At 41.9% G+C, this 25,144-nt stretch overlaps 2 protein-coding genes across 3 annotated transcripts; one reads left to right on the top strand and one right to left on the bottom strand.

Annotated features, from left to right (window-relative positions):
* On the bottom strand, nt 1,249-4,167 carry LOC8068181. 2 transcript variants are annotated; one of them, XM_021447035.1, is made up of 2 exons: nt 2,781-4,167; nt 1,249-1,617 (listed from the first exon to the last, which is right to left on the bottom strand). In XM_021447035.1, exon 1 carries the CDS (start codon nt 3,970-3,972, stop codon nt 2,785-2,787), a length of 1,188 nt encoding a protein of 395 aa, XP_021302710.1. In that variant the 5' UTR covers nt 3,973-4,167; the 3' UTR covers nt 1,249-1,617; nt 2,781-2,784. The 2 variants fall into 2 exon arrangements, with proteins under 2 accessions (XP_021302710.1, XP_002439229.1); XM_002439184.2 differs by having other exon boundaries at nt 1,249-1,625; nt 2,781-4,161.
* LOC8071278 (DUF724 domain-containing protein 3) lies at nt 19,795-25,144 on the top strand. Its single transcript, XM_002440487.2, has 4 exons — nt 19,795-20,338; nt 21,247-21,663; nt 24,095-24,511; nt 24,698-25,144. Exons 1-4 carry the CDS (start codon nt 19,844-19,846, stop codon nt 24,710-24,712), a joined length of 1,344 nt encoding a protein of 447 aa, XP_002440532.1. The 5' UTR covers nt 19,795-19,843; the 3' UTR covers nt 24,713-25,144.

Raw genomic sequence — 25,144 nt, 5'->3', positions numbered from 1 at the left:
AACTGTGCAATTAGTTTTTTTTCATCTATAGCCGTGTTTAATTTCAGAAGGAAAAAAATTTCGCGACACTGTAGCACTTTCGTTTGTTTGTGGTAATTATTGTCTAACCATTGACTAACTAGGCTCAAAACATTCGTCTCGTTAATTTCGACCAAACTGTGCAATTAGTTTTTATTTTCGTCTATATTTAATACTTCATGCATGCGTCTAAAGATTCGATGTGACGGAGAATCTTGAAAATTTTGGGTTTTGGGGTGGAAGTAAACAAGGCCTATATTTAATGTTCCATGCATTTGCCGCAAAATTCGATGTGACAGGAAATCTTGAAAAGTTTTTAGTTTTTGGGGTGAACTAAACAAGGCCTTAGCCATCATCTAGCTCTATCACTTGGCATGAGACTATCCTTTCACATCTACACACTTAGCGTAAAGATTAGTTTGTTGGTTTCATCAATTTTCCAAAATTAACAAATCTTTTATCTCGGACAACCCTGTGACGAGTTATGATGTTTATTTAATTTATAAGTTCAAAGTTAATAAATCAACAAAGTTGTAATAATTAACATGCCTTTTTATATGGAAATTACTTTTAGAAAATCAAATAAACTCATTTTGTATTGGTCCATTAGACGAAGCAAGTAGTCCATTAGTCACTCTATCCCTTGGTATAAAGGGATTTGTCATGTTTCAAGGTGGTTAAAGACGAAGAAAAAGAAGACACGAAAAGAACTGAATTATAGTTGATTGATAGGAGAATAGTACACCAAAATCTCTTAAGGACCATTTTGGAACGCAGGATTGAAAAAAACAGCAACAATAAGAAAAAACATGAGATTTTGACATGAATACAAGTGCAAAACAGTATACTACAAAATATATGAAAAAAAAAAACAAGAATGATTGTTTGATTAGACCGGAAGAAAACACATAAATTGAATCAGGGATATAGACTATAGGAAATATTTTAAAAGATTAGAGCTCTCTCCAAAATCTCTGTATAGGATTAACAATTCCATAGGAATTTCTATAGGAGACTATTTCCTCTATGTTTTCTGTTTTCTTTTCTGAAAATCAAAGGGGGTCCTTAAGTTTGGGGAAAACTATAAAACAAAATCATATTACGGGGCGGAGGGAGTTGACCATTAGGCTACACCACACACGGCTGCACATTAGTCTACTGGCAAATGATGATTTGTTACATGCATAAAACGGCACTTAAAGCGCAAACTTGCAGGCTGCAAAACAAACAGAAAAGCAAACCCTACTACACTCATTCCATACTTCATGTTCATGGCGTACACAATGGGTCAATGGTGCCTACGATACACTCCATTCGAATAGTCCAGCACATTCCCATCTCATAGGTGGCATTGAACACTGAAGCCAAGCACAGAACATCAGTTGCATAGAACTTACATTTTACTGTCCACGAAAGTCAGGTTGCTAGCAACCTATCTTGCTTACAATAACTTAGCATATTAAACTACATTACTACTTTCTGATAACTACTAACCCAAGGCTCGAGAACATCCAGTGAACTTGAAGCGCCATTTTGAACCTCCTGCACTTCCCCTCACCAATACAGATGCATGGCACGATTATGGGCTCAAAAGCGAAGCTGCATCCCTGCAGATAAATTTGATTAGAACTACAGACAACAACTGTGAATGCATAATATATATTTTTTTTACCAAATTCACGTTTTCACCTAATGCCTGATATTCCACCTATGTTGCCAAGTTTTACAGTAAAGATCTTAAGGGTCCCAACCCAAACCTTATTAGTTATGACGACCCCTCCAATAAAAATGTTATGGGGTTACTACTAACTAGTATCATCAGCAAGGATACCAGTCTAAGCCTCAGCAAGCCTGCTAGGTTGAGCTCGATGTAAGATGAAGATTGATTTAAACAATGTACTGTTAGCTCAATATGAGCCATGGAGTGGCATATTTTCATGTCACCACTAACTGACACAAAGAAAAACAGAGATAGTAATGGGCATAACATGAGCATGATTGATAACAAACCTGAAATTGGTAAAGGATAGAAACATATACAAGTAGATACATCCTCTTCAAACAAAGAACTAACCATTTGAATTCATCAAATTGACAAATGTGGTGCTCACAAAAGATAGGCCATAAAAGGTGTATAGAAGAAAGAAGAAACAAAAGATGTACAAAAATAAAATGGGTGAAGTCGAAAAAGGCTGTACATGTTATAATCTGAAAGGAAGAGATCATTTGGGGGTTTGGTAATGGAATGGCAATGCGACCTAGGATAAATTTCCAACATTTGTAGTTTACTTACAAAAGAGGCAGGTAATGAACAGCAAGCAGAACTGCAGAAGTTTTCTGGTTTTTATACTTTACAAGAACAAAGTTTCCCAGCTAAAGATCCGGCCTCAGGTCCTTTAGGACATTAACGACAGGTCTAGCTTATTTTTATCTTCAAGCATTTTCTGGATACAAAATATTCATTCTCCAGTTAATTGTCAAAACTTGGCAGCATGTTATCCCAAAAAAATACTACCTTAAAAATATAACAGGATGGTTAACAACTAGACGACCATCTAAAAGTGCAAACATATACCACCGACAAATTGCTTGCTAGACAGGCGACAGCAATACAAGCTACATTGCAGCATTGATAAACTGAGTGCCCCAAAATAAGTAGCTTACTTCTACATGAACAATTAGACAGCAAACTACTGCTAACATATGCAAAATAAATACTATAAAAGAACCCTGCATTGATAAGATTATGACCTCAAGCTTACCACTTCAAACACATGGTTTTGCCGATGGTGGAGAAAAGCCGAAGTATGGGCAAACACTATTGTAACACTTGTCCATGGGCATCGCGCAGACCATCTTAAATTCAGCAGTCTTGACATTCAGCGAATAATATTCTACGTCTTCAGGTTCCATGTAAAGATCCTCTGATGAATAGTCTTCTACTTCCTCATCTTCTGGAACGCCTCGAAGGAAAATAAATCCCTCAGCTGCACCTAAAGTGAAGTACTCATTATTGTAGTCAGGCAACTGTATAATATTCTCCGACAGGCGTTCATTGGGAGATCCATTGTCACTCTGTTTCGCAATGCGAGAGAAGCGAAACTTCCCATTCCCCAAGTACTCGCCAACAGTGACCATCCCAGGGATTCCTTCTCTATCAACTGCAATGCAAGCCCGAAAGCCATCCTCCACACGATGAGCATAGTTGATAACAGATAACTCCATCTTGAGGGCATCAAGCACGAGAATTTTGTCCGCCAAAGGCACCGTCCAGTAGAAGCAGCCATCAACATAGTCGAAGCTGCCCAGGCCATAGAACTTAGGAGGCCTTTCTGTGCCCAAAAAGCTCCAGTTTGAAGATGTAGCGATTCCCCATTTCCTAGTCACAGAATAGAACACGAACACGACCAGCTTGGTTTCGTACCCCGCCACGCATATCACCCTGAATGATGTATCCACCTCATCCTCCTGGGAGGGAGCAAGGCAGAGCCCAAAATTGAGAAGGCTCCCCTCATTGACGGTGAGGTCGTCAGGTATAGGTGGGAGCAGCACATATCGCTTGAACAGGGGATCGCACACGGCGTAGTTCATGAAGCGAGGGCGGTGGAAGTCGTCGGGGAAGTACTTGGACTGGACGAGGACACGGCCGTCGCGGGCGTCCAGCGGGAACCAGCCCCAGGCTTCCTCCTTCGGCACCGGCGGCACGAAATAGTACTCGAAATCGGCCTTGCGAGCGAGGGCGATGGCGTGCTTGGCGGAAGGGTGGGGCTCCATGGCGGGGTAGAAGCCGTCGTAGCAGGCCAACCCGAGCAAGGGAGGCGGAGGCTCGGACCGGCGCCTTTTGGGGGGTGGGAATGCGGCCGAGGATCCCACCGAGGAGGCCGGCGGTGATGAGGGCGGTTGGGAGCGGCGCCGATGGGTGGCGCTCGATGGCGCCGGCGGCAGCGAGGCCATGGCAGGCAAGCCGACTGCCGGGGCTCGATGATGGGGGATCGATGGGTTTGGGGTTTTTTGGGCGGTGTGGTGTGCAGGACAAGGAGCCGAGCCGGCGGCGGTGGGAACCGGTAGGGTTTAGTAGTGCGGTGTGGTGTGGAAGAGAAGGAACCGAGCCGACGGCGGTGGCCGGGATATGTTTGCACTTTTTTTTTTGGGCGGTGTGGTGTGCAAGACAAGGAACGGTAGGGGGGTTTAGTAGTGCGGTGTGGTGTGGAAGAGAAGGAACCCAGCCGGCGGCAGTAAATTTTCAAGATTTTCTTTAGAATTTTACGGCATATTTGTAGAACATTAAATATAGATTAAAAAATAATTAATTATATAGTTATTTATAATTTATAAGACGATTTTTTAAAAACCTAGTTAATTTATGATTGGACAATATTTATTAAATACAAATAAAAATGCTATGATGTTTATTTTACAAAATAAATTGCAACTAAATAAGGCATAAGTAATTGAGGCTTTTATTTATATATACCACAATAAAAGTTAATAGTTACTTATAAGCCATTAAAAAAGTTGAGTTCTCACATATATCACTCGCCACTTCCATCACATTTGACTCTAAGGGCACTCACAATGTAGACTCTATTATAGAGTCTAAAGTTATTTATTACCTCGAACAATGTGGACTTAGAGTCTATAGATAAGGGCCTGTTTAGATTTGAAATTTTTTTGGTCCAAAGAGAAAAAATTTTGTGGAACTGGAGCTGAGAACTAAACGGGGCTAAAAAATTTTGGAGCCAAAATTTTGGGCTGCAACTGTGCACGCACTCCCATGGAAACCCACCGATGACAACTTGGGCCGCATGCAGTTGCAGTTGTCATTGGTGGGATTCCATGGGAGTGTCTGCACAGTTGCAGCCCAAAATTTTGGCCCCAAAATTTTTTAGCCCCGTTTAGTTCTCAGGCCCCAATTCCATAAAAATTTTCTCTTTGGGCCAAAAAAATTCAAATCTAAACAGGCCTTAAGATTTGGAGTTTTATTTTTCTACCTCTTTCTTCAATAAATATGTTGCCACATCAGCAAAATACTATAAATAATATGTAATTAATTGTCTTGGACTATGTGATAGAGTCTTGCATTGTGAGTGCACTAATAGTGTTAAATTTGTAGGTATGAAAAGTCGAAAATACCCTCATATCTAAATATGCAATTAATATTTTTTAGCATCTTAACGATCTTCAATGAAAAAAATCAAAACTTGAAAGTTGTAGATCTCATCGAAATCCACAATATTTGTATAAAAAATATTTTATTTAATTCTGTATAAATATATAATTTCTCTAAGACATATTAATCATATTAATGAAAGCATAACCACAAACATGGTGCTGCTTGTCTGGTCATCATCTCACAATTTTCAGTAGGTTTCATCTACATGCATTGAACATTCATTCAAAGATATACCTTAGCATGAATAGACCTTGGCTGGCCTCAACAGGACAGTGCGATCATTCATTTGGTAAGGCCTTGTTTAGTTTCGAGAAAATTTTGTAAAATTTTTCACATTTCCTGTCACATCGAAATTTTAGACGTACTCCCTCCGTCCCCAAATACTGCTATTTCTAGCAGATTTCAGACAGATTAGTGTGGCAAGCAAAAGACCATTCTACCCTCAATTAATTTAGGTTCCACCATTTAATCATACACGTTAAGTCATGGTTCTCTGGTTCCAACGAGTGCATTTAATGCCAACTAAACAGACTCAAACAATTATCATGCGCCAAAGTACTACTCCCTAGAAGAAATTAAATGGGCTGGTGGACCACGAAAGTTTCGAGGAGAAATTAAATGGACTGGTGGACCGAGTATGCTAGTAGAAATAGAAGTATATGTGGACAAAATTTTCTCCTAGAAATAGCAGTATTCAGGGACGGAGGGAGTATACATGAAGTATTAAATATAGACAAAAATAAAAACTAATTGCACAGTTTGGTCGGAATTGACGAGACGAATCTTTTGAGCCTAGTTAGTCTATAATTGGACAATATTTGTCAAATACAAACGAAAGTGCTACAGTATCGATTTTCTAAAAATTTTCGGAACTAATGTAGCACTTTTGTTTTTATTTGACAAACATTGTCCAATCATGGAGTAACTAGTCTTAAAAAATTCATCTCACAGATTACAGGTAAACTGTGTAATTAGTTTTTATTTTCGTCTATATTTAATGCTTCATGCATTCGACTAAAGATTTGATGTGACAGAGAATCTTGAAAAAATTTTGCGAACTAAACAAGGCCTAAGCTAACAACACGGCTGTATAAAAAAATGCCTCCAGTGCAATGGACATAAACATCATCGACCATTATAGAAGCTATATATTTCAGCATACAATGGACAGAATCATCGGACCATAAAAGAATCAACATTTTAGCATATAGTGGATAGAATCATCATCGACCGTATGAAAAGAACCAACATTGCAGTGCTCAAAATCAACAGGCATAACAACTACACAAGCATCATGTACCCAAACTCGACACAGACAAATCGTAATCAAAATAGAGCAACAGTAAACCCTAGAATCAAAGCAAAGGGGATTTGGGTGGGGGATTTCACCTCAGGGATTGCACCGCACCACCACTGCAGCAACTTCGCCGATCACTTAACGCAAACACAATGGAGAAGATGGAGAAGCAGGAAGGAGAAGAAGGCATCAAGGGAGGAGGGTAGCATATATAGCCAATAGATTTTGGTGAGGAGGAGCATAGGAGGAAGTTTTATGGTTCAAGCATGAGCCGTGTCGCCCCCAAATCCCTGTGCGAGGACGGAGCAAGAATGGCTCCCAAACAACAAACCTTAGACTGTCTCCAACAGATAGAACCTAAAATAGAGACCCATTCTATGGTTTAGGTCTCACACAGTAAAAGCATTGCATATGCAAAACGTTCCACCTCCAACAGCAACCGCAAAAACAAAGCACCCAAACTCCCGCCGCTTGCCGCAGGCTTCGGCGACAATGAGCACTCGATCTCCAAGAACCACCACCGTAGCGGGCGGCGCAACGAGCAGGGCCATCTTCGGCAGGCGGCATGGCAGGCGAGGCCATCTTCGGCGGCGCAACGAGCGGGGCCATCTTCGCCAGGCGGCATGGCAGGTGAGGCCATCTTTAGCGGCGAACGCGGTGCCATCTCCGGCGTTGTGGCGGGCAGGGCCATATCCGACGCTACGGAAGGGCCACCTTTGGCGCAACGGGAGGGGGCATCTCCGACGGCGGCGTGGCGGACAAGGCCATCTCCAGCGTAGGGCCGTAGTAGCACCGTCTGGCGCAGGATGGGCCAGCGGCAAACTCGGAGTTGGGCGCTGGGTGGGCGGTGTGGCCGGAGCGGAAGGAGCATGTAACATCCCAAAAATTCACATTCAAAAATCACTCGCATTAAAAAATATTTTCAAAATATATTTCAAAAACTATAAAATAATTTGAGCTCTATAGTATCTCCATCTAATCCATCCATATTTTTCGCGCACAAATAATAGCAAAGTACCAGCAAGCTTACATGCAATAAAACATAGCAGTGCACCCACATGAATATATCTCATGCATGCATGCAGAACATGCCACCGACCATTTGCATGCACCTGCATGCAAGGACACGGTGATTAGGCACCGTCCATTTGCATGCATCGTGCATGCAAATTAGGCACCGACCATGCGCTACAGTAGCATTTTTAATGGCACGCAGCTGAGCGCTTTGGCCTATAAAAAGCCAGCCTCGGGTGCTCACTCTCACCACCCGAGAAACACGTTCACTCACTCGCTCACTCACTCTCACTTCGCGTATACCGTATACGGACATACGCACAAGCCGAGCTCGACTGTCGTCGCAAGACGAGGTGAGCAGCTCATGAGCATCTCCTTGCTCTTCTCTGTCTTTCTGTAGTATTTTTTCTGTATTTTTCCTTATATTTATCTGTATCGGTTCACTGCCAAGAACTCCACGAATAGAACCACGACATACAGAAGAGCTCTAATGACCCCTGTTAATTTCTCTCTAACTATGCATGCGTGGGCCATAAGCATTAACTCCAAATAGTACATGCATGCACCATGCACTACCAGCCAAAAATCATCTCGTGAAGCATCCATTCCTTAATCATCGTTAGCCTTTTTCGTATGATTAAAGTCCAGCCATTTCACAAATACCATATGCTAACTCCGATTTTAATAATTCTTTTTCCTAAATTCATCTAAAATCATGATCTACCTCTCATATTAATTTCATGATTTTTGGAGCTCATTTGAATTTATATGATTATTTATCTGTGCATGTCGTCTGTGTCGGTCATCGCGTATTTTAGCTGACGGAGTGAACGAGTCCGAAAACAAGAACGTTGGAGACGAGTACCGCGAGTTTGACGCTGAGGACCCGGACTGTCAGCAGGAGTTTGCCGAGGACGCCGACGGAGGCAAGTCCAACCGATACCCTTTGATGCATATTGATCCTATTTTTAAACACAACCCGTAGAAGCCGTTTTAAATATTGCGTGTACGATATATGTACGAAGTATTTTCGTTGCTTAGTTAAAACCTGTTGAATAGCCATCCTTGAATTGATATTACCCGGTGATTGTCTTGTTCGAACCTAGGAACAAATAATATGCTATAACAGAAATATTATTATTTAGTATGCTTAGGACTTGTTACTCATCCTGGATACTCACCGCTATATTTTATCAAATATAATGATTTTAAAAGTAAAAGGTGTGAGTGGTGAAAATAAATTATAGGTATTGTGAAAGGGTTAATGAACAAGTTATAGATGTGATTACTATGGAGATGGGGCGGATGGGATCTCTTTTGGAGTTGCCCTGGTGTTGTGGCTTATACCTTGCGGGGTTAAGCGTGAAGATATCCGTCTTGTCTCGATTAAGGACTGAGTTGATGATTCATCTTGCCTAACTCATTTATCGTACAACCACTCGCCTTGCAAGGGAAAGGCTTAGTCTAAATCCCTCTAGTTAGTATGGCAATCACCTGGAGGCAGGTGTGCAACGGGACACTAAGTGATGTATGTGAAACTGTAGAAATATATGACAAGAGCTTTGTGAATTATTGTGGTATCATGAGATGTGGCCTTAGTGTTCCCGTGGTGAGCGTCATTACTTAGCTATGGAGGGTAATGACTTTGATGGATCTGTGCTTGTACGACAGTGTAAGTTATGGTATCCTACTTGTGGGAAAAGTGTACAACCTCTGCAAAGTGTAAATCTATTTGGATAGCCGTGTCCGCGGTCTCGGACGGGTTATGGTTTGGTTTCAACAACTAGATTGGTTGGGATGAGTGAAAGCATGTGAGAGAGTGTGATTTTGGAAATAAATGGTTGACTGCCATTGTGTTGTGGGAACAAGGGTTCAACAACACTTAAAATTGTGATCAAACCCCTATTTTCAGAAATACTATCATATGTGGAAAAAGATGTCTGTTACAACATTATTTGTGAAATAAAACCTTGCATAAAGATAGCTTTATGCAAATAAAACTAAGCCTCATCCTTGATTTATCCATATGCATATATATTGTTATCCCCTTCCGCAGGGTAAGGTTGGATTTGCTGAGTACTTTGTACTCACCCTTGCTTTATTAAACAGAGGAAGATCCGGACTTCGATCCCGAAGTGGCGTTCGAGTAAGGTCGTGTCTGCACCCAACTAAGCCTGTGGTAATGGCAGAAGGAGTTTGGACCAGCAGTTAGTGTCTAAGTGTAGAAGGCTTTCCCAAGCTCTTGTATGCTACCATGCAGAAACTTGGAATCAAGGATCGCCCAGAATATGAAGGCAGAGAATATGAAGAGCATGAGACCGAGCGGTGTGAAGTTACCGTCTATATTGGGAAAAGTGAGGACATCCCTAATATAGCTTAAGCTTGGAGCATGACTGCGACCGGGTTTCGGTTTGCAGATACATATCAAGCCGTCACCCGCAAAGCCTTGAGATACCTATGCCAGATCTACGAGAAGCCCATCACCCGTACACCCATGAGGTTCTTTCCACCCGACGAAAAAGACCGACCAGTTTGGAGGACCCGCATGGAGCTCTTGCAAGGACGCTACTCACTTGAAGATGACCCAACTGTGGTATTCATGACCTCATACCTACTTGCTCTAGATAAGCAATATGATGAGCAGGCCTCAGAGTTAAGGAAGTGCATCCATCGTGCGGAGGAAGGCGAGATCATAGTTAGAAAGCTCCATGTGCAGCTTGCAGAAGCTCAGGCCCAAGCAACTGCAGCCGAAAGTTGTGAAACTGCCATTGCTGAAGTCTTGAAGGCAGCTGAAGACCGCCATGTTCAGGAGTTGAAGGATGCCTACCTTATCACCAGGATCAAAAGAAGGATGTTAGCAGAGGAAGACCAAGAGCCCATAGTCCTAAAAGGAATCCTAATCATGTCCCTAAAAACCAAAAGAAAGATGGACATAGAAGGGCCATCAGCTCCCCCACCCACAGAAACCTCTCATGAAGCTTTAGACTTGGAGTCTACTAAGGAAGAAGGATTTCCCCTCCTCACCCAGCCACCTCCAAAAGAAGACGGTGACCCACCTCTTAGTGCAAAGGAAGAACCACAGATGCCAGAAGCATGATCCACCTCAACACCAAGGGAATGAAGCTGTTCCGTCCGAAGAAGTTGAAGATTAGTATCACCTAGTTCCTCCTTTTTGTCTTGGGGAAGTGAAGTTTACTTCACTTTTGTTCAACCCCCAAAGTAAATGAATCGTATTGTAGTACGCTTATTTCCTCCACTACTATGTTGTAAACCGCCCTCTTATTCAAAATATATATTTGTGCTTGTTGGTTGTGCTAAATAATTGAGTGCTCTATGTTGTTCCCTTACGGGATAGCAAGTCTTAAAACTTGCACCTTTTTAAAATATAACGCCTTAACAAAAAAAACAACATCACTCAATAGATCTAACCCTTATCTAATGCTTTCTCATCTTAACCAACAGATGCCTTCCAAACCAGCTACCCGCTCTCAAACAAGTGGTCGTGCAGCTAGTAGACAAAGCCAAAATCCAAATGGAAGTCAAGCCAATGCAAATGTTGATGGTATTCATGAAGATGAAGTGAGTCAGACTAGGAACCATAATGAAGGAGATGACTTGCCCCCTCCTCTAGTAATTGACTTAGCACAAGTCATGGCAACTCAGACTCGCCTTCTGGAGACCTTGGCTCAAGGCATGAACCGCCCTAGGAACAACCGTAGAGTCGGAGTCCAAGACAAGATGACTGAGTTCATGAGGCTTAAGCCACCCACCTTTACTGGATCCGACAACCCCATGGAAGCAGATGATTGGCTTAAGGTGATTGAAAGGAAGTTGGACACAATCCACTGCGATGGAAGGGATAGAGTTCTGCTAGCATCTCATCAGCTGACAGGAATTGCCCTTTCTTGGTGGGAAGCCTATAGTGGAGCTGTGGATAATGCCAACACGATCACATGGGAAGAATTTGTGGATGAATTCCATCGGTACCACATTCCAGATGGGATCATGAAGCTGAAAGCTGATGAATTTCGCAACTTGAAGCAAGGAAATAAAACCCTGAGTGAATACATCTTCCAATTCACTAAGTTGTCTCGCTATGCCCCAGAATTGGTCAACACTGATGCCAAGAAATAGACAAAGTTCATAGAAGGATTGACCTGTGAGCTCAGAACCCTCATGACGCCACAGATCTATCCAGATTTCAACACATTGATGAACAGGACCATTCTGACTGATGTGGCCAAGACTGAAGAAAGGAAAGAAAACAAGCGCAAATTTCTCGAGCGCAAGGTTCAAGATGGTGCTAGATCCCAGAGGCTGAAAACCTTTAGCCAACCGAGCCAGCGGACTCAAACCCCAATGCAGTTTCGCTCTCCTGCTAGTGTCTCCAATAACCAAATGCAGTCATCATATCAGCCCAAGACAACCTATCAGAATCAAACTTATGGCAAGACTCAACAGAACAGCACTGGTCAAATCACAAACAATGTTAGGACTTGCTTTAATTGCCATGAGACTGGACACTACATTGCCAACTGTCCCTACAAGAACAACCCACCAGCAGTATCCACTCAGTCCCACACTGTTAATGGACCAAGACCTGCAGTGTCTGGAGTCAACCGTGGTTTCCCTCGCAACAATAGCAACACCAACAATAATAGCCAGATGATGAAGCAACCTCAACAATCCTATGGTAGAGCCCGTGTCAACCATATTCATGCTCAGGATGCTCAGACTGCTTCAGGAGTGGTACTTGGTGAGTTCTTAGTCGATACAGTACTTGCAACAGTATTATTTGATTCTGGAGCATCACATTCATTCATATCATCAAGTTTTGTTGAGAAGCATCAAATACCCACAGTACTACTAAAGTTACCCCTAATAACCCGAACGCCTGGGTCTGACATCAAATGTCATCTAGGTTGTTCAAATGTAAGGATCATTCTAAGTGGGGTAGTTTTCTTAGCAGACTTAGTAGTGCTCAAGTCCAAAGGAATAGATGTTATCCTTGGAATGGATTGGTTAACCAGACACAATGGAATTATTGGTTGTGCAACCAAGGAAGTATCATTAGTTAACCATGAAGGGATTAAAGTGAAATGCTAAACCCGAGGGTCTAAAGTTAATCCAATGGCCTTCAACTTGGATGCAAGGACCATAGAGGAAGTACCAATAGTGCAAGAATACCCTGATGTATTCCCTGAGGAACTACCTGGAATGCCACCAGACAGGGATATAGAGTTCATCATTGATCTTATCCCCGAGACTGCCCCCATAGCCAAGAGACCTTACAGAATGGCTCCGACAGAGTTAGCTGAACTGAAAGAGCAGCTAAGAGAATTGCAGCAGAAAGGTTATATTAGACCTAGTTCTTCACCATGGGGAGCACCAGTCTTGTTTGTGAAGAAGAAAGATGGAACTATGAGGATGTGTGTGGATTATAGGTCCCTAAATGAAGTCACCATCAAGAATAAGTATCCCCTGCCAAGGATAGATGACCTTTTTGATCAGCTTAAGGGAGCCAAGTATTTCTCTAAGATTGATTTGAGATCAGGTTATCACCAGCTCAAGATCAAGAATAGTGATGTTCCCAAGACAGCCTTTGTAACTAGATATGGACAATATGAGTTTACAGTGATGTCCTTTGGATTAACCAATGCCCCTGCCTATTTCATGAACCTCATGAATAAGGTATTCATGGAAGAGTTAGATAAGTTTGTTGTAGTCTTCATTGATGACAAACTTATCTACTCTAAGAGTGCTGAAGAACATGGGCAACACTTGAGAGTAGTGTTGGAAAAGCTAAGAAGACACAAGTTGTATGCTAAATTCAGCAAGTGTGAATTTTGGCTTGAGAAGGTTGCATTTCTTGGCCATATCCTGACCGCTGAAGGAGTTGCAGTTGACCCTGAGAAAGTAGAAGTTGTCTCCCATTGGCAGCAACCCACCAATGTGAGTGAGGTTAGAAGTTTTCTTGGATTAGCTGGATATTATCGAAGGTTTATAGAAGGATTTTCCAAGATAGCCAGACCCATGACAGAGCTTCTTAGGAAGGATAAGAAATTCACTTGGACAAAATCATGTGAGAAGAGTTTCCAAGAGTTGAAGAAGAGACTAACAACAGCACCAGTGTTAACCTTGCCAGACATTCACCAAGATTTCATCATATACTGTGATGCCTCAAGACAAGGTTTAGGATGTGTTCTCATGCAAGGAGGAAAAGTGGTTGCTTATGCATCTCGTCAGCTTAGACCTCATGAGCAAAATTACCCTACCCATGATTTGGAGTTAGCAGCTATAGTGCATGCTCTCAAGATTTGGAGACACTACCTCATTGGAAACAAGTGTGAAATCTACACGGATCATAAGAGTTTGAAGTACATCTTCACACAGTCAGACTTGAACCTAAGGCAAAGAAGATGGTTGGAGTTAATCAAGGACTACAACCTTGAGATTCATTACCACCCAGGAAAGGCCAACGTGGTAGCAGATGCCCTAAGCAGAAGGTCATATGGTCAGCAGTTGGTGCCTAAGAACACTCACCTACAAGAAGAGATAGCACACTTGAACATGCATATAGTACGCCAACCTCAAAATGGCAGTCTGATGGTGCAGCCAACTCTTGTGGAAGAAATCAAGCAGACACAACATAAGGATAAGGATCTGATGAAGATTCGTGAGCAAACTGGAGAAAATAAAGCTCCATACTTTAGAGTGGATAACAAAAGAGTATTGTGGTATAAAAACAGGATTTGTGTGCCCAAGGAGGGAAAGTTTCAAGAATTAATCCTAGATGAAGCCCATAACTCAGCTTATTCTATCCACCCTGGTGCCACCAAGATGTACATGGACCTAAAAGAAAGATATTGGTGGAGTGGCATGAAAGCTGATGTGGCACGATTTGTTGCACAGTGTGATGTTTGCCAAAGGGTTAAAGCGGAGCATCAAAAACCAGCAGGCTTGCTCCAGCCATTGCCTATTCCTATTTGGAAATGAGATGAGATAGGCATGGATTTTGTGAATGGATTACCCAAAACTCTGAAAGGAAATGATTCAATATGGGTAATAGTGGACCGCCTTACCAAGGTTGCTCACTTCATACCTGTGCGCACCAAATATAGTGGAGACAAGTTAGCCCAGTTATATGTGGATAACATAGTCAAATTGCATGGTGTGCCAAGTAGGATTGTATCTGACCGAGGTACCCAATTTACCTCTAAGTTCTAGAAAAGTTTGCATGAAGCTATGGGAACCAAGCTAGATTTTAGCTCAGCTTATCATCCTCAAACAGATGGTCAGACTGAAAAAATAAATCAAATTATGGAAGATATGCTAAGAGCATGTGTGCTCACGTATGGTAAAGATTGGAAGAAAAGCCTAACTTATGCAGAGTTCTCCTATAATAATAGTTACCAAGCTAGTTTGGGCATGTCACCTTTTGAGGCCCTATATGGAAGAAAATGTATAACCCTATTGATGTGGTCAGAAGTTGGAGAACGAACCTTGCTTGGACCAGCTCTTATAAAGGAAGCAGAAGATCGTGTAGCTGAAATCAGAGAAAAATTGAAACAGGCACAATCGCGTCAAAAGAGCTATTCTGATAAAAGAAGGCGAGAGTTAAGTTTTGCAGTTGGAGATTTTGTGTATGTCAAAGTCTCTTCTATTAGAGGAACTCGAAGGTTCCAAGTTAGAGGCAAGCTAGCACCTCGGTATATTGGACCATATCAAGTATTACAGAGGATTGGTGCTGTAGCCTATCGTATTCGACTACCTGAAGAAATGTCAGATATACACAATGTGTTTTATGTCTCCCAATTGAAGAAATGTCTCAGAGTACCAGAGGAACAAATATCGTCAGACACAGTTGATTTACAAGACGATCTAAGATATCAAGAAGTGCCAATAAAAATCCTAGATACAGTCACCAAGCAAACTCGAACGACAACAGTCCGAATTTGTCGTGTTCAGTGGAGTAGACACACTGAAGCAGAAGCAACATGAGAAAGAGAAGATGCCCTGAGAAAAGAGTTTCCTCATCTATTTAGAACCCAGCCGAATCTCGAGGACGAGATTCCTTTTAAGTGGGGTAGGTTTGTAACATCCCAAAAATTCACATTCAAAAATCACTCGCATTAAAAATTATTTTCAAAATATATTTTAAAAACTATAAAATAATTTGAGCTCTATAGTATCTCCATCTAATCCATCCATATTTTTCACGCACAAATAATAGCAAGTACCAGCAAGCTTACATGCAAGAAAACATAGCAGTGCACCCACATGAATATATCTCATGCATGCATGCAGAACATGCCACCGACCATTTGCATGCACCTGCATGCACACGGTGATTAAGTACCGTCCATTTGCATGCATCGTGCATGCAAATTAGGCACCGACCATGCGCTACAGTAGTATTTTTAATGGCACGCAGCTGAGCGCTTTGGCCTATAAAAAGCCAGCCTCGGGTGCTCACTCTCACCACCCGAGAAACACGTTCACTCACTCGCTCACTCACTCTCACTTCGCGTATACCGAATACGGCCATACGCACAAGCCGAGCTCGACTGTCGTCGCAAGACGAGGTGAGCAGCTCATGAGCATCTCCTTGCTCTTCTCTATCTTTCTGTAGTATTTTTTCTGTATTTTTCCTTGTATTTGTCTGTACCGGTTCACTGCCAAGAACTCCACGAATAGAACCATGACATACAGAAGAGCTCTAATGACCCCTGCTAATTTCTCTCTAACCATGCATGCGTAGGCCATAAGCATGAACTCCAAATAGTACATGCATGCACCATGCACTACCAGCCAAAAATCATCTCGTGAAGCATCCATTCCTTAATCATCGTTAGCCTTTTTCGTATGATTAAAGTCCGGTCATTTCACAAATACCATATGCTAACTCCGATTTTAATAATTCTTTTTCCTAAATTCATCTAAAATCATGATCTACCTCTCATATTAATTTCATAATTTTTGGAGCTCATTTGAATTTATATGATTATTTATCTGTGCCTGTCGTCTGTGTCGGTCGTCGCGTACTGTCGTCTGTGTCGGTCGTCGCGTATTTTAGCTGACGGAGTGAACGAGTCCGAAAACAAGAACGTTGGAGACGAGTACCGCGAGTTTGACGCCGAGAACCCGGACTGTCAGCAGGAGTTTGCCTAGGACGCCGACGGAGGCAAGTCCAACCGATCCCCTTTTTAAACACAACCCGTAGAAGCCGTTTTAAATATTGCATGTACGATATATGTACGAAGTATTTTCGCTGCTTAGTTAAAACCTGTTGAATAGCCATCCTTGAATTGTAGGTATTGTGAAAGGGTTAATGAACAAGTTATAGATGTGATTACTATGGAGATGGGGCGGATGGGATCTCTTTTGGAGTTGCCCTGGTGTTGTGGCTTATACCTTGCGGGGTTAAGCGTGAAGATATCTGCCTTGTCTCGATTAAGGACTGAGTTGATGATTCATCTTGCCTAACTCATTTATCGTACAACCACTCGCCTTGCAAGGGAAAGGCTTAGTCTAAATCACTCTAGTTAGTATGGCAATCACCTGGAGGCAGGTGTGCAACGGGACACTAAGTGATGTATGTGAAACTGTAGAAATATATGACAAGAGCTTTGTGAATTATTGTGGTATCATGAGATGTGGCCTTAGTGTTCCCGTGGTGAGCATCATTACTTAGCTATGGAGGGTAATGACTTTGATGGATCTGTGCTTGTACGACAGTGTAAGTTATGGTAACCTACTTGTGGGAAAAGTGTACAACCTCTGCAAAGTGTAAATCTATTTGGATAGCCGTGTCCGCGGTCTCGGACGGGTTATGGTTTGGTTTCAACAACTAGATTGGTTGGGATGAGTGAAAGCATGTGAGAGAGTGTGATTTTGGAAATAAATGGTTGACTGCCATTGTGTTGTGGGAACAAGGGTTCAACAACACTTAAAATTGTGATCAAACCCCCATTTTCAGAAATACTATCATATGTGGAAAAAGATGTCTGTTACAACATTATTTGTGAAATAAAACCTTGTATAAAGATAGCTTTATGCAAATAAAACTAAGCCTCATCCTTGATTTATCCATATGCATATATATTGTTATCCCCTTCCGCAGGGTAAGGTTGGATTTGCTGAGTACTTTGTACTCACCCTTGCTTTATTAAACAGAGGAAGATCCGGACTTCGATCCCGAAGTGGCGTTCGAGTAAGGTCGTGTCTGCACCCAACTAAGCCTGTGGTATTGGGACTTGTCAGATGTTCGGTCGTCATATCGTTTGTTTCTAGGTCCTTTGGACCTATGTTGTATTTTGGTGTCTTATTATTATAGCGTGCCTTCCTTGTCCACGCTTTCCGAGACTACTACGCTGAAACTTATCTGATGTAATAAATGTGTTACTAGCCTCCTGGGACTAGTATTGTATCACATTTGAGTTCCTGGTTTACCTAGGGCGCTTCAGAGCAGTAGCGCCTCGACGATGAGATAGAGCACAGGCAATTTGCGTCTTGGAGATAGACGCGACAAATATGTGTCTCAGTTCACACCCTCCCCAAAATAGGTGTTGTGTATGCGTCGTCTGTTGGAGGATGCTAAAGCATTGTGTGTGACCTTTTTTGCATTTGCCTCTCTGGGCGCATGAGCTGTTGGAGATAGCTTTAGGAGCGTTCCAGGAAGACATGAGAGAGAGAGAGGGTGTTTTGTAGGTGGGGGTCCAGACCGAGTTGCAGTTGGGGAGCTTGGGTCACCCCTTGGCCTTATATCAAAGGCGCCCTTAGAAATGGCGCTGGCTTGTTTCGTCCCTATGATACAATTCTCTTCACTTTCTTCATCAGTATGGGCTAAAAACTTTGTTTTTCCTGTTATGTCATCGTATTAATGTCTATAAAATCTTATTAATGTCTATAAAATCCTTTAAAATCTCGACTGGCCTAAGAGCATGGTTAATAATAGAGCCAAGTGTTTGGCTATAAGTGATGTAATAAGAGCCAAGTCATATAATAGTTGTCCCATATTTGTCTATAAATATATTTTTATTATTATTATGTGGTACCATATCTTATTTTCTCTTTCTTATTCTTCTACACATACTCCCTCCGTATAGGATTTCGAAGTCGTTTTGGACAAGGTTTAAGTTAAACATTGGGAATATAAATCATCAATAACTTTTAAATTATTGAGTTTAAAATGTAAAAATTATATAAATAGATTAATTTTAGAAAATACTTATATATATATATATATCAATTTTTCTTAAATAATTTTATAAAATAAGAGATCAAAATTGTGTTTTGGAGACAGCATCGCTGTCCTAAATGACTTCAAAATCTTGTACGGAGGGAGTACACTTCTGTTTGGATCTATAAATGTCTATCCTTTCGTGCCTAGTTTGATGCTAAGGCCTTGTTTAGTTCATAAAAATTTTCAAGATTCTCTGTCACATCGAATCTTTGGTCGTATGCATAGAGCATTAAATATAGACGAAAATAAAAACTAATTGCACAGTTTACCTGTAATTTGTAAGATGAATCTTTTGAGCCTAGTTACTCTATGATTGGACAATATTTGTTAAATAAAAACGAAAGTGCTACAGTAGGCAAAAACCAATACTTTTGCGAACTAAGGCCTTGTTTAGTTTTCAAAAAATTTTGCAAATTTTTTCAGATTCTCCGTCACATCGAATCTTTACATAGAGTATTTAATATAGACGAAAATAAAAACTAATTGTACAGTTTGGTCAGAATTAACAAGACGAATCTTTTAATCCTAGTTAGTCCATGATTGGACAATATTTGTCAAATATAAATGAAAGTGCTACAGTGTCCATTTTTCAAAAAAAATTTGGAACCGGCCTTGTTTAGTTCCGAAAAAATTTCGGATTTCGCTACTGTAGCACTTTCGTTTTTATTTGACAAATATTATCCAATCATGAACTAACTAGGATCAAAATATTCGTCTCGCGATTTACAGACAAACTGTGTAATTAGTTTTTGTTTTCGTCCATATTTAATGCTTCATGCATGTGGCGCAAGATTCGATGTGATGGGGAATCTTGAAAACTTTTTGGATTTCGGGGTGAACTAAACAAGACACATGGCCTAACATAAGAGTCAAGCTATTGACTACAGTTTGACTATAAACCTATTGTTGTATTTGCTTGGAATCCGGGAGTGACCTGACCATCCACGTGGCTGATCCCACGGCTGATGTCTTCTCTAGGCCTCGGCAGCCTTGTTTGTCGCTGTTCTCTTGTGCAGTCGTGCTCTCGACTCGAGCACGAGCAGTCCACTCCAGCTCCAGCTCCAGCATCCTACCGCACTGCTCCCGCCCCGCCACGATGCGGCCGCCGCGAACGCCCGGCCGCCGCGACGCGGCGTCGCCGCAGACGCCCAAGGGGTTCAACCCGGGCGACCCCGTGGAGGTGGTCCCCGACGAGCCCGGCCTGCGCGGGGCGCACTTCGCGGCCGTCGTCGTGGGGCCCAGCGCCAAGCCCCGCGGCGGCTACACCGTCGAGTACGACTCGCTCCTCGAGTCCGAGGACTCCGACCGCCGGCTCCGGGAGGCACTGCCGGCGCGGAGCCTCCGCCCTCGGCCCCCGCCGCCGCCCGCGCCCGCCTCGGGGTCGGGGCCCCCGCCGCCCGCGGAGCACGCCGCCGTCGACGCGCTCATCGACGACGCCTGGTGGCTCGGGGTCGCCCTCGGCCGCGCCGGCGCGCCCGGCAAGGTCAGGGTGTGCTTCCCGGAGACCAGGGAGGTCATGGAGTTCGATGCTGCCGATGTCCGCCCCCACCTCGAGTGGGTCGCCGGCCAGTGGCGCTCCCCAGATAGCATGGTACACTAACAAGGGGTTTTCCAACTTTTTTCTGTTTGATTTGATTCTGGGTTTCCTTAATCGGTTAAGCTTATAATAATCCATATAAAAAAGGTCCTTCCTTTTCTTTCATTCTAGGTGATTCCGTGGGGTTAGGGTTAGAAATGGCTACCATATTTTGTTCAATAGTGGCAGGGCGAATGTGGGATTATGATTTCCCACGCTTGCTTCTTATACATTATATTCCAAGGGTTCTTCTTGGTTTATGGATAATGGGAAGCATCTTATCTGCAATCTATTTGTTGCTGATTGCTGTCACGAATTATGATTCCAAATGTGCCTTTCGTTAGCAGCCTACAAACTCTCACGTATAATACTGTGGCACGCCTTTACCCTACTGTGGGAAAGACTGTCAGAATGCATGTTTTTCTCTTACCTCAGTAAGAATAGCAAATTCTAATAGCCTTTTAACCTTCCACGATGTCTAGATTCCTTGCACTTAAATCTGCTAGTCTGATGCCATCTAAGTGGCACCCGAAGACATCAAATTTTATGATACCAATGATTAGCCCTCATTTTGTAATAATACTACAAAAGTTTTCTGTTACAAATATAAATCTTTGAAGGGGTTGCTATTTCAGTTAGTTGGTAGATATGTTAAGAGACAGATGCTGTTGGACTTCCTAGTTGTGTTATACTGCCTTGTGTTGTTGTTTAGAAGTTTGAGTATTTTTGGTAATTCAGTATCCTTCTTTCATCGCTAACCAAAACCTATGGGCTTGAATATTTCTGGATTTTCCTTCAGTTGTGTTGATCATGGTAGAGTAGCTCTTGTTGTAGGTTTTTATGTAACTTGTTACCTGTATGATGTTTCTTCCACCTTGTTTGGGCTGCCCATTCAGTGCTAATTATTGGTTGTTACCTTCTAGGAGATACCCAAGACAATGCCATATGCAAAAGGAATGCAAATCGAAGTTTCTAAGTTGGAAGAAAATTCTGTTGTTGCTTGGTCACCTGCAGTTGTTGCAAAGACTATCTGGAAGAACAACCTATTAGTCGACTACACTGTTTCAAAGTGTTATGGTACTGCATTGTCTGAGGAGATTGTTGATGTCAAGCACGTGAGGCCTTGCCCACCACAAGCATCAGAGATTAGTTTCTGCATCAATGATGAGGTTGAAGCATTCCAAGGTGATTGCTGGTGGCTAGGGGTGATTACTAAGGTTCATCCAGAATTCAAGTACACATTTAAGTCGGCGCATTTAGGGACGGAAGTTGAGGTGAACCAGAATTCTCTGAGGCTTCGATATGACTGGGTTGATGACCAGTGGGAACAAGTATCAAAGGTCGGTATAAATCTCCCTAGAATCTATTTTCTTTCAAATATCTGTTGAACTTAACTTTTGTGCACACTTCTTGGATTGCTCTGCTCTTATTGTAATAAATTACAAATATGACTACTGGAATTTACATTTTTTTGTTAATATGTTGAGCTATTGACTTCAGTGTGTTTAATGTTTCTAAATAGTCATTGGTAAGATATTTGCACTATTGGTGCATGTGAATTTTGCATGGTTTGTGATACAGATGCTGTTCTGTGTTACAATCTTGAAGTTTCTGTTTGGTCTGTAGTCAGTTGCAGTTGCACAGTTTCCTTCAAACTTGAATCTTTTAAGATCTTAAAATATATTTTGTCAGATTTTACATGGTCAGTCAGCTACTGCTTGTCTGGCTAATCTTTTTTGTTCTTGCACATTGCACACCACGATACATGGTTAGTCAGCTATCTGCTTCAATGTTATAAAGATTGAATGCTTAAGTTTCATTACTTGACAATGCTAGTGAAGTACCATGATTTCTGCAATTACAACGACTGAAGATAGAATTCTAGAATGTCTGGTTTTTATTCCTCTCTAGTATTAGTATTGCAAGAAAATGTTGAGTGCATTTTGTTTTTCTTTGTATGACTTTCTTCTGTCAAAACCTATAGAATAGTGTATGACTAACAAGTCTGCGTCCTTAGCATTCCAAAAATTCACTCCATTGCTTAAGTCAGCTTAAATTGCTACATATTTTAGGTCACTTCTTTTGCTTTTGAATAGTACATATTAAAAGGGACAAAAATGCCCATCAGTCCCAAAAGTTCCAAGTTCAGATAATCCAAAGTCTCTTACACCTTCAAAATAGACCACCTTGATTGTGTCTGTGATCATAATATTGGGAAAATATTGTATAACGTAATCTCTGAACATATTGTTCTTGGAATTTAATGTCATTCACTGTATGGTCACCAAGAAGCTTATTGCATTGGATTTCTTTTTCCGTTCTAAAGCATTATCTAGTTCTTGCCCTTTGACATTTCTAGAAAACATGTAATGTTAAGAGGATCTAGGCCCTTTACTGCTTCTGCTATTATTTTCTTACATGTGATGTGATTACCCTGAACTTTTGCCCTGGATGTATATTTCATGTGGTCCTTGTATCAAGGCTACCAGGAACTTTCAGCGAGCTAAGAACAAGACCTCTGCATTTTCTTTTTTGCATGGTAAAATGGCTTTTACACCAAAAGTCTTTCATTACTCGAGCATTTTGATTCAGAGTGAGACATAGTTCCAAGTGTTCTTGGTTTTTTGATAATGGGAGGCACCTTGTCTGCAATCTATTTGTTGCTTATTGCTATCACGAATTATGATTCCAAATATACCTTTCATAAGCTGCCTACTAACTCTCATTTATATTACTCTGGCATTACCCTACCGTGGGAAAGACTGTCAGAATGCATGTTCTTCTCTTACCTTTGTAAGAATAGCAAATAGCTTTAGCCTTTTATCCTTCCACGATGTGTAAATTCCTTGCTCTTCAATCTGCTAGTCTGATGCCATCTAAGTGGCATCTGAAGACTTCAAATTTTGTGATGCCAATTGTTAACTGTACTCCTAACTGAACATACTACAGAAGTTTTTCCACTCTATGTCAATGTCAGCTGCTCTCTACCATAATTTTATAGCCTTTACTTTTAAAAGGTAGCCCTTGTAGATTTAACTGCTTAGAATACCCACGCTACTTCCTAAATCACCTCATTGGCGACACTCGGGTTGTGGCTGGAGAGGAATTTAAAAATCATCATCTACCTCATTTAGATGTATGATTATCTTTAGTGCAGTCTCAATTGCTCTGCTGTTTAATCAACATAGGCAGCTGCCAGCATTGATATTGCTTATTGTCAGAATAAAAGGAAAACGAGAAGATATGTTGTTAGGCATATTCACGACAGCTACGCGAACTGCTTGTGGACATTATTGTGTTTGAATGGAAACTTGTGATCAATAACTGGCGATGATTCAAATAGCAGCAAAACTCAATGTTATCTTTACGGTGTTCATCTTGCCATTTTGGGTTGGCGAATTGAGACTATAACTTTCCCTGTATGTGCTGAAAACTGCAAGATGAGTTGCAAGCTCGGAAGTCACAGTGATAATGATTAGGTGCTGCGTGTTATGTCGATTGATTACTAATGTGCCTAGCCAATTTATTTTCTATGCGTTTCTTTTCAGAATGTGTTGAAAGAATACTTATTCTATGTTTGTTCTGCTATTGTGTCCCAAGTGTCGATCAAAGTTATAGTTGGATGTTCCTCTTAGGTTGGGTTATCTAGAAAGGATCTGCTTTCCTGTATGCTCTGCAACTACAAGATTTGTTACAAGCTTATGATTCACAGCTGTTACGTACCTAACTAACTAGTTTTGTTGCCCTTTGCCCTTTGGTTCTCTTTTTCAGAATGTGGCCAAGTTAAAATTTACACAAGGTGTCAAAGTTGAAGTCTGCAGCGATGATGAAGGTTTTCGTGGAGCCTGGTTCGAGGCGACTATTGTTAAACCTGTCGGCAGCAAGTTCCTCGTGGAGTATGCTACACTGAAGGATGATGACGATACCAAACCTTTGAAAGAAACTGTAGAAGCGCGACACATCAGACCTTGTCCTCCAGAAATCCCTGTCTCTGATGGATTCAAGCTACTTGATGAGGTCGATGCTTTCTGCAATGACGGGTGGTGGGTTGGTGTGGTGTCCAAGGTCCTTGGCGAGAAGAGGTGCATGGTCTACTTCAGGCCTTGGAAGGAAGAGAATGAATTCGAGCATGCACAGCTGAGGTTGCACTCTGACTGGATGGGTGGAAGGTGGATGCGGGCTTCCCCGGTACGCTTCGCTGCATTGCATTTTTTTATTAGTATTCCTACTAAATTGATCCACAAGCAGTGATACTGCTACCATCTGTGACCCTATGTCTGTGTTTGTCGTTGAGCCTAGTTGTCATCTGTTTCTCTGCATTACGGACTTGTTTGTAACACACACGCTCATTGGTGAACTGACAATCCTTTTCAGGCTCTGGAGATGTGAAGGCTGAAGAACCACACAATGACGTTAGAATAGGAGCTTGAGGGTAATACCCGACGTTGAAGTGTGTCCTCACTAACTTACCACATTTTGTCGGCCTCTGCACGAAGTTGCCCCTGTGCCATCTGCATAGGAAGGTCAGCAAGTTGGGTGATGATCATAGTGCAGTTGTTGCAAGTTGCCACACCATCAGGTCTGATTCTGAATGCTTGCCGATGGTTGACCCCATTGTCTTGTACTAGGAACTAGTAAGCACATTCTGCCAGTGTTAAGGGGTGGAAGAACCGGAAGCTGGGAACTGCAGTGCTAATGTTTAGAGGTGTCATCAAGTGAACCCCTTCATGATTGCGTGGGGTATCCTATTTCTTTCGCGTTACAGAACAGTGGTGTGCTTGGTAAATTGCTTTCTGATTCTGGTGGATGAGCAGTTCGTCA

This window comes from Sorghum bicolor, chromosome 9, assembly GCF_000003195.3.
Source record: "Sorghum bicolor cultivar BTx623 chromosome 9, Sorghum_bicolor_NCBIv3, whole genome shotgun sequence".
In the NCBI taxonomy this organism is placed as follows: Eukaryota; Viridiplantae; Streptophyta; class Magnoliopsida; order Poales; family Poaceae; genus Sorghum; species Sorghum bicolor.
This window is presented reverse-complemented; position numbering and strand designations above follow the sequence as displayed.

What these genes read in the sequence shown, in the direction of transcription:
- LOC8068181 (XM_021447035.1), bottom strand. Translation starts at nt 3,972, where the DNA reads ATGGCCTCGCTGCCGCCGGCGCCATCGAGCGCCACCCATCGGCGCCGC.
- LOC8071278 (XM_002440487.2), top strand. Translation starts at nt 19,844, where the DNA reads ATGCGGCCGCCGCGAACGCCCGGCCGCCGCGACGCGGCGTCGCCGCAG. An exon ending in GGCGCTCCCCAGATAGCATG is followed by an intron (nt 20,339 to 21,246) that starts GTACACTAACAA and finishes GTTACCTTCTAG; the next exon opens with GAGATACCCAAGACAATGCC. An exon ending in AGTGGGAACAAGTATCAAAG is followed by an intron (nt 21,664 to 24,094) that starts GTCGGTATAAAT and finishes TCTCTTTTTCAG; the next exon opens with AATGTGGCCAAGTTAAAATT.